Genomic DNA, 19785 nt, shown 5'->3' with positions numbered 1-19785 from the left:
GGTGAAATGCGATTGTTCGCCGAGACGTGGGAGAAGTTGTGGGCCCCCAGACAAACCACGGAAGTGAGACTGGAAGCAGCCGCACAGCCTCCATCCAGTGGCATCACTCTACTCCTCCGTAGACTATCTCTCCGGAGTAATCAATCTCACTCCAAACGTGGTTCTTCCTCGGTTTCGTGCGGTCATTTGTGCCTGGCGGCCGACGCCTTATTTTGATGTTCTTTCCTGCTCTGAGACTCTGACACTAGGCACTCACAGACTTTGGCTGTCCAGCACCCTCCCTCCTTCTGTGGCGCTAGTTGTCCGACATCTCGCCAACCTCCCACTCCGCCGCCCGCTCGTTCCCTTGAGACCAAGCACACATCTCGGCCCGACTGCGCACGCACGTATCAAGATACCCCTAATTTTGCGCTGGTGTGGAGAAATGAGCATTCAAACATACCGCTGATGAGCTCCACGATCGAGGGCCGTGATGATCGGGCCCGAGAGGACGACCCCGATTTGGGTCCAGCAGACGACGACGAGCAGCTCCCCGAGGCAAGCAATGGCGTCAACGGAGACGGAACGCGAGAGGAAGGCTTGGAGGACAACTCAATGGCACATATAGAGGAGGACATACCGGACTTGGCCGGCCAAAATCATGCTTCAATTGAGCTTCCAGAGTCACCGCGTGCCGCGCAGTTGGGTCCGTCGGATAGTGTCGACGAGATAGGGTCTAACCCGGATGATACGCCATCTTTGCGTGTTGGTTGATGAGAAAATACCGCTCTTAAAACAGGAGACTTGCTGATGCTTCGTCTTTAGGGGTCGATTCTGTCCACACCGAGTAGTAGCGCCCTGGCGTTTCGTGGCTCACCGCGACCAAGCCCCAGTCCGTCGCACCGTCCTTTTGACCTTCGGTTCCAATCTAGATTGTCTTCTTCATCGCCTGGCAGCATCCGACCGTCCTCGCCTTTTCTCACAAAGTTCCACTCACGCAAGTCGTCGCTCACAAGCCGGTTATCCCCGGCTACCATCGAGTCCGACCCCGACCTTCAGCAGGAGCCATGGGAAGTTGTGCGCTGGACAAAACTGAGAAAGATCACTGGTCAGGCGTTCTCAGAAGTTGGCAAGCGGAATTTTGGCTCTCCGACGTGTATGGTGGTATCTACCTCCATCGTCATTGGAACCTCTAGAGGAATCATTTTGGTTTTTGATTATCAACAGAGCCTGAGGGCTGTCATCGGGCCGGGTACAAAGGGTAAATTCAAAATTGAGGCTTTTGCGCCCGTAATTATGCTAATTCTATCATGCAGCTGTCGAATGCGGCGCCATTCAGTCGCTGGCGCTTTCTGCGGATCACTCGACTGTTGCCGGAGGCCATGATTCTGGCGACATATTCACGTGGGAGATATCAAGACCGGCGCGACCATTTCTTCATATCCAACCGATACCCGCAAACCAGATTGAGACGAGAACATCAGATGGTCATATTGCTAGATCGCCAGTCATACATTTGGGCTTTTTGGGGACGAGACGCACTGCACTTGTATCCGCCGACAAGCGTGGAATGGCCTTTTCTCACTTGGCGACTCGCGGCATGGGTGCCATGGGACGTACTGTAAAGACGACGAGGGTGTTAGGTCGCTATCCACAGCCTACAGTGGAGGCGGCCGCTCGACCGCGGAAGCCAAGCTCTGTGCTTGCCTTTGCGCCTCTCCCCTTGGGGAATGTTGAGCAGACATATGACTCTTTGGGCCTGGTCGCTATGCTTACGCCTTATCTCCTAGTCATCGTCTCTACGACTCCTGTCGCCCAGACACAGCACAAATCGGCGCGCCCGAAAGAGGTTGCCGCTCATGGAGCAATGACCGGCGCTCTAGCATGGTTCCCAGCGATAAAGCTCAAGGGAAAGGACTCGGAAACCTCAAAGACAAAGCTCGTTTATTGCTGGTCGAATGTGCTAACCGTGATGGATGTTTCTGAAGTGGAAACAGACGACGAGCCATCCAGAGATCGGCCTCCGAGTCTGGAATTCCGTCCGCGGTGTAGATGGAGGGCTGACGAGGCTATTGTTGCTGTGCAATGGTTGAGCCGATCGGTATTGGCCGTCCTTACCATTACGCAGCAGATGCTCATTCTCGAGGACCACACAATGCGCGTGACGAATGCTGTTGACTTATTAAACAGACATATTTATCATGTTGACTTATTCTCAGCACAACTCCACTCCCTGGTCGAGCAGTTCAATGAGCAAGATACCTCGATGCATGGTGTCGTGGCTGATGCTTTCTATATGAGCTTCCGCTCCTACAAGGGACGGCTGTTTATGCTCGGTCACAACGAGATGCAGATCGGTAGCCTATCAAATTGGGCAGATCGATTACTTGCACTGATGGAGGCCGGGGACTTTATTGGAGCCATCCGGCAGGCGACCGCGTACTACAGTGGGAACTCGGAGAAACTCACCGTTGGGTTGCCCGATGAGGATGCCTTGCGACAGCCGATAGTCCGTGAGAAGCTCTTGGAAATGGTGTCCGCTTCACTGAAATATGCCTTTGGACGAAATACCGAAGCATCCAACGATCGACTCGATCGACAACAATTAGAGGAGCTGGCCGAGGTTTCCCTCTCGGCCTGCGTCTGCATGGCTGAGGAGGACTTCCTTTGGGACGAGGTTTTCAACTGGTACGAAGAACATGACTCGCAGGGTATCTTCATCGACGCTCTAGAGCCTTTTATCCACGAGGGAACAGTTCTCTCGCTCCCTCCGACAGCCGTCAAAGCTCTCATCAACCACTTCATCCTTACCCATACTGCTAGCCAGTTGGAGGAGATTATCTGCCTTTTAGACACCAGCACGATGGATATCGATCAAGTGACGACACTGTGCAAACAGCACAACCTTTACGATGCATTTATATACGTCTGGAATCGCTGCCTCGGAGATTATATTGGACCACTCCAGGAGTTGATGAGGCTCATCCCTTCTCAGCACGCCGTCACCAATGGCGACTCGGTGAATGAGCTCAAGCAATACACCAACGCCATGAAAGTATTTCCGTATCTTTCCTTCATTCTAACTTCCCGTTCCTACCCCACTGGAAACGATATGGCGGAGGACGAGGCATTCCGGGCCAAAGCAACTGTTTACGATTATCTATTCTCCGGGAACCAGGCGAGTAATACGACGCATTCCCAGGCGAATGGAACTTTCTCTGCCCTCGAGGTACTCTTGCAGTTTGACACGTCTAGCTTTATGAGTATGCTCAACGAAGCGTTTGAGGATAGCTTCCTCAATGAGCAAGATCCGGACGAGGTTGTTGTTCCTCACCAGGGCGTTTCTATCAACCGACAGTATTTGATCAGCATCTTGCTCCAGACTCTGACTCCACCGACTTTTGATCCCTCTGATACCATTTACCTGGATATTTTCATTGCACGAAACCTTCCCAAATACCCGCAATACATTCTTCTTTCTGGCAGCACCCTTCACCAAGTTCTCCAGCGGCTATGTCAATACCCAAACGAAGAGATGGCAGAAGACTGTCAACTAAGTGCCGAATACCTGCTCTCCATTTACCATCCGCCAGACGTCCAGCAAATGATTCCTCTCTTCCGAAAGGCCCGCTTTTTCCGAATCCTCAAGTCTACATACAAGTCTGAGAAACAATATCCGGAGCTGATACTCACCTTTTTGGAAGACCCGAGCGAGAAAGATCGAATTTTCACCTGTCTTCAAGACTGCCTGCGCCCTGGCTCTAACCTGGGCAAGAAGCAAAGACAGGCTGTTATCAGCGTGATCGAGACCCACGCCCGTGAAATTGCAACAATAGATGTCCAAAGAGCAGCAAAGTCAATGCGGGACTTTGCGCCAGAGACCCATGGCACTTTCATCAAGGCACTGCAGGACGATACCTACGGCCAGTATGAGTATCTGACTGTGGTCGTCGAGCGAATGCAGTTTCCAACAACCGAAACACGTGAGCTCCAACCGATTGGCAATTGGATGGTAGAACGTTACGTGCAGCTACTTTGCAAGTATGAGCCTGCCCAGGTTGCAAATTTTGTGGATGCCCTCCGAGAAGGTGACATCCGCCTTGAAGAGTTGCTCCCCTCCATGGAGGAAAGTGGGGTAGTTGATGCTGCTGTTGTTCTCCTGGCCAGACAAGGCCAAGTGCGAGCCGCTATGGATCGACTCATTGCGCATCTAAAAACTCTAGAGTCAGGACTGGTGGGGATTCTGCAGAGTGTGCAGGAGACACCAGACTCGGCTAGTACGGCCGAAGCAATCGACGATCTTATGGAATCCTTGAACAAATACGCCAAAGTCGGAACATGGCTTTGCCAAGGCCAGAGCAAGACGCCCAAGACTGCACGTAACATCATCATTCAGCGAAACGGCAAGGCCGCCAAAAACAATGCTCTGGAGCAGCCGTTGTCGTTTGACGAAGAGCTTTGGCTTGACTTACTCGAGGGTGTGGTCCGCATTGCGAGCAGTGTCTTTGGGCAGATTCAGCGAGGCATTATTGCAAATGGAGAGGCGGCAGAGTCGGTGTCGCCGTTAGGAAACAACGCTTCTCAACTAGTGTCATCGTTTCGGACCCTGGTGCAACAGGTCTTCACTATACTCCTTTCGAGCACGGTTCGAACTAGCGGGCCGGCGGGTCCACCGACAGGGGGGGAACGCAACGATGTTGCATTTCTCCGCATACTACGCGCCTTTTTAACTCGGGCAGTGCGTTGGTCTCCATCACTACTTGAGCTCCGAGCTGTGTTGGCTTCTGTATTCTCTGCCTACACTTATGAAAAGTCACTGCTGTCGCTCGCCAATGGAATGCTAGATCGAGATCTGTTTGTGCATGTTGAACAAGTGACACGACTCCGGCAGCGGGGATGGCGGCCTCGTGGTCAAGTCTGCGAAGTGTGCCGGCAGCGCATTTGGGGCCCCGGAGTCGGCCCCCAACATTGGCATGCCTGGGAGACAAGGCAAAACGAACTAGAGCAGCACCGCCTCGCGCGCCAGATGGAAAGCCGAGTCGACCCTGCGTCCGCCAGAGGAAAAGGTAAAGCAGCAGCTGTTGCGCCGATCGGTCAGCCGCCGCACCATCTCGACGGGCACGTGGATCCGAGCACAAGTGATCATGGGCTGAAACCTGCAAACGAAGAACAGGCTGGCGCGACACCGGGACCCGTGGTGGTGTTCTCCTGCCGACATCTGTATCATCGCCAATGTCTGCTGGATCTTGGTCAGTCGCAGCCGCCGCGACGCCGGCAACATCACGTTGGAGAATGGGAGATGTTGGCATGCGCTGTTTGTCCTGTACATAGCGAATGAGCGATTCTGCATGATGATTTTTTGAGCCCGCTTTTCGATTCCTTGTTACATTACCATTGCCACTACTACTATATAGGCTTTACTCATTACCGGTCAGGCCGAATTTCCTCCAACCGTGCTTCTACTCCGTGCTCCTGAAGGCCATTCGGCCGGGCTCAGAAAGGCAGGTAGGTGTCTAGACTCACGGAGGAAATCATCAAGCCCTAGCAGAGTCTTCCGAGAGATGAAGAGTACATCGACTTTGATAGATCAGAAACGCCGGCGCCGGGAAAGAAGCGCCAAAGAGGAAAAGCCAGTCGAGGAGGGACGATCAGCAGGCCGAATCAGGCACACAGGCCGCCTTTTGTCGCGATCGCATGCAAAGCTTGACGCTTGCGCTTCCTCTCATCTCCCCACGCGCCAATCATTGTTGTCGCTTGCATTCTGGCGCCCTGGATCGTCGTTGAATATTTCCCCGAGTCACATTGGCCGATCTGCAGTCATTTGCAGCTCCCCACGTTACATGTCTTCTTCAAAGGTTCAAACTTCTCTGCCCTTGCAGACTCATCATTGTATCCCCGAGTATACGGAGTACCTCGAGCCAAAGTAACGCTCCACGGACAAGAGTGTTAGAGCTGGCGAGGTCAACATGAATCCGCGAATCCGCGAGTGCGCCTTGCCGGCTGAAACGCACTCATTCCCATACTGCTTCCAGACAGTTTAGAGATGATCACTCGGTTGAGCACGCTCATTGGAAGTTGGCGCTTACCTTCATCTACCGCTTCCGCTGTACGGAGTACCGGATTCTTGAAGCCTTTGCTGTCACATTGCTCTCGGCAGGCGGACCTTTCATAGAACCTTATCCCTCTGTTCTATACCCTTCTTTTCCAGAGCCAGACTCAGCCTACACCCTCGAGCCAGACTTTTCGGCCCCCGGCCGTGCTTGGGGTATGGATTCGATGGGTTCCTCCAATCACTGCTTGTTCCCCGATGGAGGATGCCTTGATTCCGTCTTTTAGATGGTTAGTCTCGCTCGCGTTCGGGCATGCCAATGCCATCCAAGAGACACTTTTTCTCGAGTCCCGAGACCGGGTCTGGTGCATGAATCGTGGCCGATGATACCTTTTGAGCATTATGGTTTATCCAAGAATTTCTCGCCAAGGGCTGCGCTGAGGTTTATATAACCTCAGGAAGCGCCCTAGATGCTATGCGCTATTCATCCGCAGGTCTTCAGTCTTCATTCCCTCCTTGAAGAGCAACGGTGTTGTGCTGTCACTCCTTTTCTCTCCCCACGCTCCTTTCTTGAATATTGCTTCTGCTGCCTCTCACGTTGTGTTACACTCTCCATAAATCTCGTCATTGATAAGTGAAAATGCGCGTTACGTCGACTTTGCTCCCTGTCCTAGGCCTAGCAGCTGGATCTGCTAGCGCTGCCTACGTGCTGCGGGATGATTACAGCCCAGATTCATTCTTCGACAGATTCTCCTTCTTCACCGACCGCGACCCGACTAACGGCTTCGTTGACTACGTGGACCGGGGAACCGCGCAAAACGCAGGCTTGATATCAGCCGGGTCATCCGTCTACATGGGCGTGGACCACACCAACATCGCCAGCTCTGGGCGCCAAAGCGTGCGCCTGTCAAGCACCCAAACATACCACCATGGTCTCTTCATCATCGACCTCGGCCATATGCCCACGGGCTGCGGTACCTGGCCGGCCTTGTAAGTTCAACCATTGATACTCCTCGACCCGAAAGTTTAAAAAAGTGTATCACATTTAACGGCACCCGTCAGCTGGATCCTCGGCCCTGACTGGCCCAACGGCGGTGAAATCGATATCATTGAGAACGTCAATGAGGCCACAAACAACCATATGACCCTCCACACCAGCGACGGCTGCTCCATCGACCCCACTGGCTTCTCGGGCTCCCTCCTCACAAGCAACTGCTATGTTCAGGCATCAGGACAAGACAACAACGCAGGCTGCGGCATCCAAGCTACGTCCTCAAACTCCTATGGCGCAGGCTTCAACGGCGCAGGCGGTGGCGTCTATGCGACCGAGTGGACCGGCAACGCAATCAGCATCTGGTTCTTCCCGCGCTCTAGCATCCCAGGCGATATCTCCTCGGGGAACCCTAACCCTTCCTCCTGGGGTATACCCGCCGCTCGGTTCGCCGGAAACTGCGATATTGACTCTCACTTTACTGATATGCAAATCGTACTCCTCCCATCCCTGCTCTCTTCCTTAAACCGTCCCTTCTCTTTCCTTCACAAACGTAGAAAAAAGACTAATACATCATCTCTTAGATCTTCGACATAACCTTCTGCGGCGACTGGGCCGGCAACGTCTGGGGCAGCGGCTCATGCTCTGCCCACGGCTCCTGCCAGAACTATGTCGCCAACAACCCCTCTGCGTTCTCCGAGGCATACTGGGACATTAACTCTCTGCGCGTGTACGAGGACTCGGCTTCCGCTAAGAAGCGTGCGTCCGAAGTAGGTAACACACCTCAAGCTCGTGAATTCCCGCGAAGATCAATGAGGACCCGCTCGGCTTCTATTGAATAGACTTCGTGACGGTGGCATTTGGAATAAAGGAGGTGGTGACCTCTTTTGTTCAGTACCTGTCTTTCAAACTCCTCATTTGAAACCTTTCTATTCCTTTTCTTTTTCTTGGATATATGCACACCATATACCCTCTTCCCATACCCATCTGCCGCTGTGTTTCGCGTGAATGTTTGGCTTCTGCCTCGGGCTGTTCGTGTTGGTATGTATATATCAGGCCTGGGACGACGATAGGTCTATGAATGAGTTGATGAATGGTACTGTAGGAGCTTCAAGTTGATTATAAAAAACGGGCATAAAAAGGGCGTAAACAGGGCGTAAAAAGGGCATGAGCAAAAGAATAAATAAAAATGAAAAATAGTGATATTCAATCCATAAACAAAATGCGTCAGCTTTGATGAAACCAGACGCCAACTATCTTCACCTGAGAAAACCAGAAAAAGAGAAAAACGCCATTGACCTGAAACAGCAATTAGGAATCAAGTGTAAAGCCTAATGAATCCCTCCTATCATCAGTCAACCTCCCCCACTCAAGCAGAAGCCGGAAGAAGTAAATCTCCATATCTTCCTTACGCAGGGCGGTCTCCGCCCATTTGCGTCCCTGCTCGGCGATCCACTGACCCTGGATATCATGGCGTCTCATCTCGATCCTGCGATTGCCATCAACTGTCGCGTCCACGCCACTAAAGTAGGCGAGTGTGCTCCATAGGCCGTGGAGACGAATATCGATGGGTGCGTAATGAAGCCAGGGGGTGACGCGGGAGTCGAACCACTGTCTGAACAGACCGGTTTTAAAGGGCAGACTGCGGCTCTGTAGGAAGGGGAGAAAGCGGCCGCTGAAGCCTGCACCGTCAGAGTCGAAGAGGTAGCGGTATTTCCAGTGGTCTTGGAACTCGACGCGGCCACCTGGGCTGAACTCGTCCTTTTGGTCGGTGCAGTCATTGTCTCGGCAGCGGACGATGGGATCTGTGATGCTGACGGAGGCGCTGAGACCAAGATCTTGGATTGGGGCTCGTCCGTTGAATACCTGGTAGGAGTATGTTTTCGGTTCTTCCGTGGGGAGAAGGACGGAGACGTAGTTGTATGTGTTGTTGTTGACGAGGTGTGCAAGACGCTGCCGGGGCATTCCTTTCCATTTGCCCTGATTGCTGACGCCTTCTGTTGTGCTTCCGATCCAGAAGAGAGTGTTCTCTTTGTCGGAATATTTGGCATCCGGGTGCTCAGGGGAAGGCCCGTAGCTTATTTTATCGACGTAATTCCAAGGGCTCGGAAAGATGATGTCGTTGAAAACAGAGACAGAACTCTGGCTAAAAACTGGTACTAGTTCCTGTGTAACTTTGAATGACGCGGGAGATAGGAGGAGACCATGCAGGTCAGCAAGATCAGGCTGATGGCAGATGTCGGTTGAAACTCCCCAATCCGTGGGAAACTGACCCATTGAGTGTGGGCGAAGACATCCGAGACACAGGTTTCGTCTGTCCCATATCCGTTGGGATCGCGCTTTTGATCCGGGTGGGCAAGCTGGAACGACATACGGGTCAAATATTCTTTGAAAAGACTTATCCGCGAACATGGTCTCGGGGGTTTGATCTGCTGGCTCCAAGGGGTCCCATCCTGTTTCACGATCTGTCGACCACTCGTTTGCGAGCTTGTCACTAGATAAAAGTGGTGGCAATTTAGCCCGGATCTGTAGTTCAGCCATTCTCTCCCAAGGCACTACAACACGAGGCTCATCGTTCAAATTGAAGGCCAAATCCATATCGGGAAGGTGCTCAGAGAACTTTTCAATCATTTTAGCCGCACTTTGAACCATCCATGCGTGTGTTGGTTTAATACCCTCCTGCACCCTGACGGTGCCATTGCGGATGCTCAGCGCGCCGATATCATTGAATGGGTTTGTGGCCAGCTTCTGGGTCAATTCTCGTATGTGTGCTGGGGCCAAGGCGCGATAGGGTAGAAGATTGCGGTGTATTTCATCAAATTCGTCTATCGTGACTGAAGACCTGCTTACGGCGTAGTCATACCATTTGTCAAAATTTCTAACGTAATTAGCACGAAACCCGTAAAGGATGACGAAAAGACATACGGTGGAGGGTGTTGTCCGTATTTGACTTGATAGTGCTGAACAGCTTCTGCCAAACCAATACTCTCTTTGGCCGTTCTCAACCATGTATCGTGATTCTCCCCGGCCTCATGGATGAGCAACTCTATTGGATGAAGATGGCTAATACTAGGCTGACTGAAGATCCAGAACAGCCCTATTCCGAACAAGGTGACAATCACGAACCGCAAAACCCAGTTAAGTCGAGTCAAGAACTGTGGCTCGTCGTCCGAGGCCGTCCTGGAGAATAGAAAAATCAAGCCTCCGATGGAACAGAATAAAAGCGCAGCAAAGGCATGAGACGGGTGTATCAGCGGGAAGGGCTCCTGCCCATTGACTATCGTCGAGAGTAAATTGAAGTAACTCGCAATGAAGCCACCCAACACACAGAGCCCAACCATGCCATACTGTGGGAGCTGCTTATCATTAGTCCTTTTGACTGTATGGGCATCAAAGTAACTAAAACTCACCATCTGAGATGCAGAAGTGATCGCAATTGCAACCAGAGCCGCCTGTCCCCACGCACTTCGGAGGTAATGGGATGTCACAAAAGTGCCACCTCCATTCTTTACGGTCAAGTAAACTGCCCAAGGTATCCAAAAAAGAGCAACGCCCTGTGTGATGCCATGGTTAGGTGCAAGTTCCAAAACGACGCTGCCACACAACTCACGAGAAGACCATAACCCCAGGAAATTAGGCCCTGCTTTCTGTTTCCGTCTCCGGGGCGGCCTCCTTCACTGGAAAGCTCGGCGGAGCCGGTTATTATTAAAAAATCCAGGAGAAGTGATAGATATCCAAAGGTTTGCTGTCGTGTATGCTCCCCGGATACTATGGGACAAATATAAGTTGATTGATCACCCTTGAATGACGCGAGAATAAGGCCGCTAAAGACCAGAAAAGTGGCTGATATGACGTATCGTAAACGACTCTGCAGAGTCAAGTAGCGAACTCGGCTGGCCAAGGAGATGAAAGCGTGTACAAGGGCATTCTGCGGGCCGCTTGGACGTACCCAACAAATGGCGGCTCTCTGATTGCGCCAACTGTCGTAGACTGCAACTAGAAATGGAACCAGATACTAGAGCAAAGTCCTTGGTCATGATACGTCTATCCAGTGCTCGTCAAAAGACTTACGGTATATCCAGTGGGAGCGCACTCAATGTTTTCGGTACTGCTGCGAAAAAGCGCAATCCGCGCGCAGGCAATTCCGGAGAGAACTCCGACCTTCAGCCACCATCTTAAAGATAGTCTATCATGCGTAGAGGGTCCATGGTTGTCGAGTCCATTAGCTGGTAGGGCTCCAGATGTGGTGTCAAGCTCCGAGAGTGGGACTGCAGAGTACTTGTCTGTAGGAAGTGAAACGTTCGATATTCGATCAGCAAATCTGCTCAGGATCAAAATCGAGACCCCGGAGAGAAAGCAGGCCAGTACAGCGGTGTGGAAGGGTTGATCTAGGATAGGAACTCTTTAGCGGAAATGCCATTACAGTTCCATATATTAGTGGTACTTACCAAAGGCAAATGTGGTGCTGTAAGAAGTAACGATAAACGTGCAACTAAGAAAAAAGGCCCTGTCACACGACAACACAACGGTTAGCGCATTGACTAGTTGTTGAGCTCGGTAAATTCCTGTTGCTGAAGCTCAATACCATGAAGTGTATGGTGATGCCTCGCGTGAAAGGTGTTTCTCATCGAGCTTCAAAATATTTGATGAAGTCACCATTGCGAGTTTCAAGCGGGCAACGCAGAGAAGGCCGTCGTCGTCCGGTAGTTGTGGAGAGCGCAGCTTCACATTGGACGTTGAAAAAAGACTATGAGATGTACTTACCCTACTACAGCTCGCAGCGCATTTTCTGTAGATAATCGAATCATTTTAACACCATTCAGGATCCTGATAACGCCAAATCCATCATCGAGAAGCTGACTCCCGGATTCCTTTGATGCATGCGATGGGAAGGCTGCGCAAGAGCGTTGAGGTGTGACAAAGTCAGATACCACGGGACTGCGGAGAGTTCAAACAGTGGAGACAAGGGAGGCATATAACGGCTGGATAACATGAGATTTGAAGCAGGGAAAGGGGGGTAGCAAGAGCCTTGAAATGCAATAGACTATCGGACCTATAATTAGGAAGCGAAAGGTTTTCTCTTGAAAAGCAGTGATTGCGTCAACCAAAAGGGAGTTTTGATGGAACCAGACCTTCCAGACCCGCGATTAAGGACGGTTGACGGGCATGATCAACGGCTAGAGGGGCTAAATCCTCCACTAAAATCCTGCCTCAGCACCTTAGCCTGACTTGCGATAAGGAATACACGCGAAAGTGGGTAACGCCAGGTCAATCCTCATCAACAAAACAGGCAGGACGGGGTCTGCTCCTGCTCGATGACGACTCACGAGCCACGACTCGGTCCCGTCTCCTGAAGACTGCCGCTGCAATGATCCGGAGTTTTCTTCAACGTTACTGCGGACTCCGTGCCAGGCTCTCAGTGGTATACTCCTACTACCTAGGTACTACTCTGAGTACCACCCTACTAGTAGTCCACAGTTGTCCTCGTCTTCTGAAAGAGGGTCTTTTGAGCGAAAGCGAAGCTGTCCAATCATGCACCCCAAGATTAGCTTGGCATATCACGTGACAGTTAGGCGGTATCTTCCTGCAGGCGGTAAACACCGGCAATTTGAACACCGCCAAAACTTTTTTTCCGTTTTGCCAAAGTGCAGAGACTTCCCCGACCAGGATCTTTGGTGAGGTACGCCTGCATCCCCGTGAAGATGCCTCGAAAAGCGATCGACTCGCGTATTCCGGCACTCATCCAGAATGGCATCCAGGAGAAGAAACGCAGCTTCTTTGTCGTTGTGGGTGACCGTGCCAAGGACATCATCGTCAATCTCCATCATATCAAGTCACAATTCGATGTCAAACAGCAGAACAAGTCCGTCTTGTGGGCCTACAAGAAAGATCTTCTGGGTTTCACCAGTCATCGGAAGAAGCGAGAGGCAAAGATCAAGAGAGAGGTGAAGCAGGGTATTCGGGAGGTGAATGATCAGGATCCTTTCGAACTGTTCGTCACTATCAACCAGATTCGCTATGTGTACTACAAGGAAACCGAGAAAATTCTCGGAAACACCTACAGCATGTGTATCCTCCAGGACTTTGAAGCCATTACACCCAACTTACTCGCACGGACCATCGAAACTGTCGAAGGAGGTGGTATGGTGGTGCTCTTGCTCAAGGGCATGAGCAGTCTGAAGCAACTGTACACATTGTCCATGGATATTCACTCGAGATACAGGACGGAAGCGCATGACGATGTGGTTGCTCGATTCAACGAACGTTTCATCCTATCCCTCGGTAGCTGCGACTCCTGCTTGGTCATCGACGACGAGATGAACGTCTTGCCAATTTCTGGTGGAAAGAACGTGAAGCCACTCCCGAAACTCGAGACGACTGATGAGAGCAATACCGGCACGCGGAAGGAGCTGAACAAAATCAAGGATGACCTGGCAGAGAATCAGATCGTCGGACCGTTGATTAGTCTTGCGCGGACGGTCGACCAAGCCAAGGCACTTCTTACTTTTGTTGACGCGATTGATGAAAAAACGCTCCGGAGTACTGTCACGCTTACGGCTGGAAGAGGTCGTGGAAAGTCAGCAGCCCTAGGTGTCGCTATCGCGACCGCAATTGCCCATGGCTACAGCAACATCTTCATCACCTCTCCCAGCCCCGAGAACTTGAAGACCCTATTCGAGTTTGTCTTCAAGGGATTCGACGCCCTCGGCTATCAGGACCACACCGACTACACCATTCTCCAGTCCACCAACCCTGATTTCAACAAGGCTATTGTCCGAGTCAACGTTCATCGTCAGCACCGCCAAACAATCCAGTACATCCAACCTCAAGATGCGCACGTGCTAGGACAAGCGGAACTTCTTGTCATCGATGAAGCTGCCGCCATCCCTCTACCCCTGGTCCGCAAGTTGATGGGCCCATACCTCGTTTTCATGGCTTCGACAATCAACGGTTATGAAGGAACCGGCAGGTCCCTATCCCTGAAGCTGATCCAACAGCTCCGCGAACAATCAAGAGGCGGCGTAAAGGTTTTGGGCCAGGATGACACTGATGTTGCTGATCGCAAAACTGGTAAAATTTCCAAGGACTCGGATAGGGGCTTGGGTGGCCGGTCCCTAAGGGAAATCACTCTCGCGGAGCCGATTCGATATGCCCCCGGCGACGCGGTAGAGAAATGGCTGAACAAGGTATTGTGTCTTGACGCCACTCTGCCCAAGTCCAAGATGAACACACAAGGCTGCCCACACCCATCACAATGCCAGCTACTTCAAGTCAACCGTGACACCCTGTTCTCCTTCCACCCTGTCTCCGAAAAGTTCCTGCAACAGATGATGGCGCTCTATGTCGCCAGTCACTACAAAAACACCCCGAACGACCTCCAGTTGATGAGTGACGCCCCGGCACATCAGTTGTTCGTCCTTGTGCCACCGATTGACGAGAATGCGGCAAAGCTACCGGAGCCGCTGTGCGTGATACAGGTTGCCTTGGAAGGTCGCATCAGCCGACAGAGTGTTCTTAACAGCTTGAGCCGTGGGCAGCGTGCAGGAGGTGACCTGATCCCATGGCTCGTCAGTCAACAATTCCAGGATGAAGACTTTGCCGGTCTTTCTGGAGCTAGAGTTGTCCGTATCGCCACAAACCCAGAATATCTGAGCATGGGTTACGGATCTCGCGCTCTGGAGCTCCTGGTGGACTTCTTCGAGGGTAAATTCACGGATCTGTCAGAGAACCTACCAGGCGCCCAAGAGGAAATGGTCAGGGTCACCGATGAGGAACTAGCCAACTCCAACCTCCTCGACGACAACATCCAAGTCCGTGATATTCGGTCCATGCCGCCACTCTTCGGCAAGCTATCAGAACGGCGACCGGATGAACTCGACTACCTCGGTGTCAGCTACGGCCTCACACCATCTCTGCACAAATTCTGGAAGCGCGCCTCCTTCTCGCCCGTCTACCTGCGCCAGACACCCAACGATCTTACCGGCGAACATTCGTGCGTGATGCTCCGCACATTAGCCACAGGCTCCAACGACGCGAGCTGGCTCGGTGCCTTCTCCCGCGATTTCCACCGCCGCTTCGTCTCCCTCCTCTCCTACCAATTCCGAGCCTTCCCGACCATCCTATCCCTCAGTATCGGCGAATCCGCAACAGCAGGCGCAAAACTTGACCCCTCCCTCACACCACCCCCTCTCCGCAAATCCGACCTCGACGCAGCCTTCTCCCCCTTTGACCTCAAACGCCTCGACAGCTACGCAAACAACCTCCTTGATTACCATGTCATCCTCGATCTCGTTCCCACCATCGCAACCTGGTACTTCTCCGGCCGTATAAGCGGCAGCGTCACCCTCTCTGGTGTACAGCAGTCTATCCTGCTCGCCATCGGTCTCCAGCGCAAGACATTTGACGATCTAGAGAAGGAACACACCACCGTCCAGTCCTCCCAACTGCTCGCCATGTTCCTCAAGATCATCCGCAAGGTCTCCACTCACCTCCGCTCCCTTGTCGAGGGTGCTGTCGCGGATACCCTCCCCGCAGAGCAAATCGCCTCGGCACAAACTGCTGGCGACGCCCACGACGAAGTCGTCGAGGAGCGCTTCAAGCCTCTCGAAACAAGTCTCGACGATGAACTGCGCGAAGGAGGCGAGGAAGTCAACGCCGAGCTCCGTGAGAAGCAGCGCGCCCTGATCGATTCTCTGCCCTTGGATAAGTGAGTTCCCCTTTTTGTCCTTTCATCTCTTCCTTTATACTCTATATACCATAATCAAGAAGACCCAGATCACGCTGAGCGAACAATAACTGATTTATAGCCTCCAGATACGAGATAACAAACGGTAACGCCGGATGGGAAGAAGCCGAGAAGCAGATCCGCACCGGTGGCGCCGCAACTGTCAGCGTCAAGTCCTCGAAGCAGAGCAAGCGCAAGAAGGGTGAGACGGCGCGCGAGTTGTACGATCAGGAGGTTGAGTCGAAGCGTCAGAAGATTATTAAGAAGGGGACGGAGGGGAGAAAGAAGAGGTAGTTAGTTAGACCACTCTGACTAACTGTGATGATATACCATGTTGGAAATGGAATCGCCCTAGAATGCATGAACCGCTGGTGTTTGTGTGTCCGGCCTATGCGTGTTTAATGTGATGTATATATGGTTGGATTTTCTTTAATCTAGGTATATCCCGCAAAAGTTCGAATATAGATTACGGATCGAATAGTGTGATGATACAAAGCGATTTCTCACATTTATTACATGATCGATAGCTAAAGTGACAGTGGCATATTACAGCTCATCGTGGTCAACCTTCTTCTCGGGCTCGTCCTTGGTGACGATGACGCCCTCGGGCAGCTTGTTCCTCGACCCCTCGCCCAATCGAATGGCGTCAATCCACGCTTCCACCCGCACAACTCCATAGTCTGCACTCTCAGAGGGGTCATATTGTCTCCACCATCTTCGTCGTGCATTTAGAGCAACGATCTCAACTGTCTCCGCGACTTCGGACAAACCAAGTCCAGCTCTGAGGGCCTTCGACGCGGTGTTATCCGCGGGGATGCTGTACAGAGGAAAGAGCTTGGTCTTCCTTTGAGCGTGTTTATGCGCAACTTCAGCTAAGCTCTCGAGGGCGTCCTTTGCGCGGCCAGTGAGTTCTACATCGGGCTCGTCGGACTGTGGCAGGAAAGCAAGCACGCAAGTACCAGACTTTGGTGCTAGACAGGCGGCTTCCAGGGCTTCCGCGGTAGCAAGAGTGTCGATAGCAGGCGCAGATGTAGGTACCTTGATTGGGATTGAAGGCTTGGATTCTTCGGTGGTTTCTTCGGATGCTATAGGTTCGCTTGGTTTCGGCCGCTCGCTTGGCTTGGACGCCTTATCCTTTGCTTTTGTGGGTGCGGGTGCAGGATCAGGGTTAGGAGACGCGGCCTGGCTGAGGAACTCGACCATGGGGCCCTTTTTCAGTTCTCCGTGGTAGATTATAGGATCTTGACCATTTCCAGGAAGCAAGACCAAGCTCGGGAAGTCTGTGATACCGAACTTTTCCACTGCGTCCGTTTCCTTGTTTCGAATTTGTGCAACCTTGATACTGCCCAGAAACTCAATCGCGAGAGACCGGATCAGAGCGCTTGTCGTCCCTTTCTCGGTGAAGAGAATGGCCTTGGGTGAGCCCTCATCTTCGGCAAGCCACTCGTCCAAGTTCTTGTCCGTAGCTCTCTTCACGTGGTTGGGAATCTTGTCAACCACTGCGTCGACGATTCCCTTAGCGGTTCTAGGTCCCTGATAATCCTCAACCCGGGGCTTGCCGGGTTTCTTGGACGGAGTCACGATCTTCAATGTCGGAAAGCCCTGGATTCCCATTTGTCCACAGAATGGTTTGTTCGCTTCGTCATCGCAGTTCACAGCGGCTACCTTGGCGAGACCGTCGAGGTTTTTCGCCGCTTTCTCGTAGGCAGGTTTGAGGTTTTGGCAGTGTCCACACCATGGGGCGTAGAACCTGGAAGAAGGAGAGGTTGCTTAGGAGCTGTTCGAAGCTTGTACAGAAGTTGGGGTTGGAGCTTACTCTACAATCTAGCTCAAGAGTCGTTAGCTCTGGTTTCGAGACGCTGGGAGCCTGAATATAAGTACTTACAGATGAGTAGTTAGAGTTAGCAATCAGCTTGTTGTATCCTTTCTGGTCCACTTGAAGGACAGGGGATTTATTAGTATAGAGGCCATCTGCGTTGACTGGCAGAGCTGCCAGAAGCGACGCGACAAGCAAAAGCGCTGAAGTCGACTGCAGCATGACGGAGTTAGTGAAAATCAGATTTGATGGGCAGCAGAAATCCCTGAAGTTAGAGAACAAAGGTCATTGCAGTCAGCAGAAATAAACTGCGCATTGACAAGGTGTTAAAAACTTGAAGCAAGGTGTCCTAAAGCTCTTGCTTGGCATGTGACTTTGGCGGGCTGGTTCCGGTTCCGCCCCCGCTTTCTCCTCCCAACTCCTGCTTGTCGTCGTACCTGACATGACCCACCAGTTTGACAGCTCCAATAGCTACCATTTCCTCTTCTGACTAGTCACGTTCTTGCTTGATTATGAGCTTTCGGCACTAAATAATATGATCTTATCCAAGTAAGATGAGCCAGTTCGGAATTGCTTTACCCCGCAATCTTCACTATGGAAGAAACTGCCATGTCTCAGTCTTCCGAGGAGCACTTGGATCTTCCTTTGCTACCACGTGAGCTCTTCTGGATGGTTGCGGACTTGCTCAGTCCCAGGGATATAGTCCGTTGCCGGCGCGTCTCGCGGTTGTGGAACGAAGCCTTCGGAGACCCAGCAAATCTCATCCCGCTTCTAAAGAAGCTGTTTCCACTAGCGAGCGAGGCCAGAGATCAATTTGCGGACCCCGCACATGCTCAACAGGACTCGAGAGACGACAAATATTGGCGTTCGCTATTTGACCAAGTCGCAGCTAGATATGACCATCTCAATCGGGGCAAACCTAGATCGATTCAACGCCACAAGTTGTGCGAGGAATTTGGTCTCAACGGAGACCGGGAATGGTTTCAGGTGCAACCCTGGGACATGCATGCCAGTCATCTGATGCAGAAGGTGGATTTGCCCTTCTCAGAGCCTTTCTGGTCGTATGAGGATGGTCTGTTGGTGTACCCAAGCGCAGACCATTCCTGCTTGACTCTTATGGATCTGAACAGCGACAGACGATTCATGGTCCCATTTATCATCACAGGAAAGGTGATTCGCAGAATTCGGCTTCAACAACGAGTACTCCTTGTGGAATGGGCCGAACCGAAAGCGTTCCATTGGTTGAATGACAGCGATGGCGTTCATCGACATTTTGCTTCCTCCTTTGATGTCACCAAGACTTCCAGTGGATGGAGCATATCCTTTCGAAATGAATGGAAGATTATGTTTCTGGGACATCCGCTCAGCGAGAGAGACAGATTCTTCTCAACTCATAGCCAAACCCACTATGCTATATACATCTGGCAACCCAATCGCAGTCTGTACACTGCAGACGACGATGCTCCGATAGAGTCGCTCTCTGTGTGGGATATCTCCAAGCCATCTTCTTACAGACCCTCGTTGGATCCAACAGGACGCCTACAGGAGGAAGGGCAAGATCTGGGACCTCACATTGTTTCGCGCTTTGGCTTCAGAGAGTTGGGATTCTACTCTGTTAGACAGCGAGGTCTCCCCGGCATACAATGGTTGAACATCGTGGATGATGATCAGGCTATTGAGATCTACGAAAACATATGCACAGGCCCCGTTGATCGGTTTGTTGGACCGGCTGAATGGACCTCGCAAGTTCGTGTGATCAGCATTCCAATCAGTGGGCTCGGTCCCTGTTGGAGGCGAAATCTTGATCTTGTACTGCCTCCTTATCGTGGAAACAGTAGCCTACAAGCCGATCCCCTTACACTTGGCGTTTGCGATGAGCCATGGTACACCATAATCTCCGAGGCAGTTGATGAAAAAGCTCAAGTGGGCTTTTGTCTCCATCTACTCCAATCCACATGGCCGTTCAACCTAAAAGCTTCATTGAGCATCCGGACGCCTTCTTCGGCTATCACCTTGAAGAACTACGAGATTTTTGAGCTCACGGGCAAAGGAAGGATATATGGAACCGAACGGTATCTGCTCGGCGAGAACAGCAACCGCGAATTGGTTATTTACCGGTTCGATAAGTGATTTTAGCATAAATCCGGTAGTGCGCTCAAGCCATGGCATGGGCATGTTCTATGTTGGCCCTGAGATACTCCCAGAAAGGCAGAAACTAGTTTCAG

General features: G+C 51.9%; 6 protein-coding genes across 6 annotated transcripts; 4 read left to right on the top strand and 2 right to left on the bottom strand.

Annotated features, from left to right (window-relative positions):
- The first annotated feature begins 111 nt into the window (after window positions 1-111).
- Window positions 112-5429, top strand: BJX68DRAFT_52045 (CORVET complex membrane-binding subunit VPS8). Its single transcript, XM_071049318.1, has 3 exons — window positions 112-744; window positions 805-1240; window positions 1296-5429. The coding sequence occupies exons 1-3, from the start codon at window positions 448-450 to the stop codon at window positions 5315-5317; spliced, it is 4755 nt and encodes a 1584-aa protein (XP_070900779.1). The 5' UTR covers window positions 112-447; the 3' UTR covers window positions 5318-5429.
- Window positions 5430-6549: 1120 nt separating this feature from the next.
- On the top strand, window positions 6550-7966 carry BJX68DRAFT_52048 (glycoside hydrolase family 16 protein). Its single transcript, XM_071049319.1, has 3 exons — window positions 6550-7018; window positions 7091-7514; window positions 7604-7966. Exons 1-3 carry the CDS (start codon window positions 6669-6671, stop codon window positions 7859-7861), a joined length of 1032 nt encoding a protein of 343 aa, XP_070900778.1. The 5' UTR covers window positions 6550-6668; the 3' UTR covers window positions 7862-7966.
- Window positions 7967-8203: 237 nt separating this feature from the next.
- On the bottom strand, window positions 8204-12107 carry BJX68DRAFT_52034 (putative capsular associated protein). Its single transcript, XM_071049317.1, has 7 exons — window positions 11784-12107; window positions 11468-11526; window positions 11091-11407; window positions 10630-11034; window positions 10430-10573; window positions 9945-10366; window positions 8204-9897 (listed from the first exon to the last, which is right to left on the bottom strand). Exons 1-7 carry the CDS (start codon window positions 11825-11827, stop codon window positions 8331-8333), a joined length of 2958 nt encoding a protein of 985 aa, XP_070900777.1. The 5' UTR covers window positions 11828-12107; the 3' UTR covers window positions 8204-8330.
- Window positions 12108-12673: 566 nt separating this feature from the next.
- BJX68DRAFT_234068 (ribosome biosynthesis protein KRE33) lies at window positions 12674-16287 on the top strand. Its single transcript, XM_071039700.1, has 2 exons — window positions 12674-15726; window positions 15834-16287. Exons 1-2 carry the CDS (start codon window positions 12722-12724, stop codon window positions 16036-16038), a joined length of 3210 nt encoding a protein of 1069 aa, XP_070900776.1. The 5' UTR covers window positions 12674-12721; the 3' UTR covers window positions 16039-16287.
- Window positions 16228-17894, bottom strand: BJX68DRAFT_234065 (putative disulfide isomerase). The gene is made up of 3 exons (XM_071039699.1): window positions 17630-17894; window positions 17561-17568; window positions 16228-17494 (listed from the first exon to the last, which is right to left on the bottom strand). The coding sequence occupies exons 1-3, from the start codon at window positions 17780-17782 to the stop codon at window positions 16291-16293; spliced, it is 1365 nt and encodes a 454-aa protein (XP_070900775.1). The 5' UTR covers window positions 17783-17894; the 3' UTR covers window positions 16228-16290.
- Window positions 17895-18169: 275 nt separating this feature from the next.
- On the top strand, window positions 18170-19690 carry BJX68DRAFT_254351 (F-box protein; the record flags this gene model as incomplete). Its single annotated transcript, XM_071042875.1, has 1 exon — window positions 18170-19690. The coding sequence occupies one exon, from the start codon at window positions 18170-18172 to the stop codon at window positions 19688-19690; it is 1521 nt and encodes a 506-aa protein (XP_070900774.1).
- Between the last annotated feature and the right edge of the window lie 95 nt (window positions 19691-19785).

The sequence above is a fragment of the Aspergillus pseudodeflectus genome (assembly GCF_044049435.1).
Source record: "Aspergillus pseudodeflectus strain CBS 756.74 chromosome Unknown BJX68scaffold_14, whole genome shotgun sequence".
NCBI lineage: Eukaryota > Fungi > Ascomycota > Eurotiomycetes > Eurotiales > Aspergillaceae > Aspergillus > Aspergillus pseudodeflectus.
Note: the sequence above shows the minus strand (reverse complement) of the source record. Positions and strands in the feature narration are given on the sequence as shown.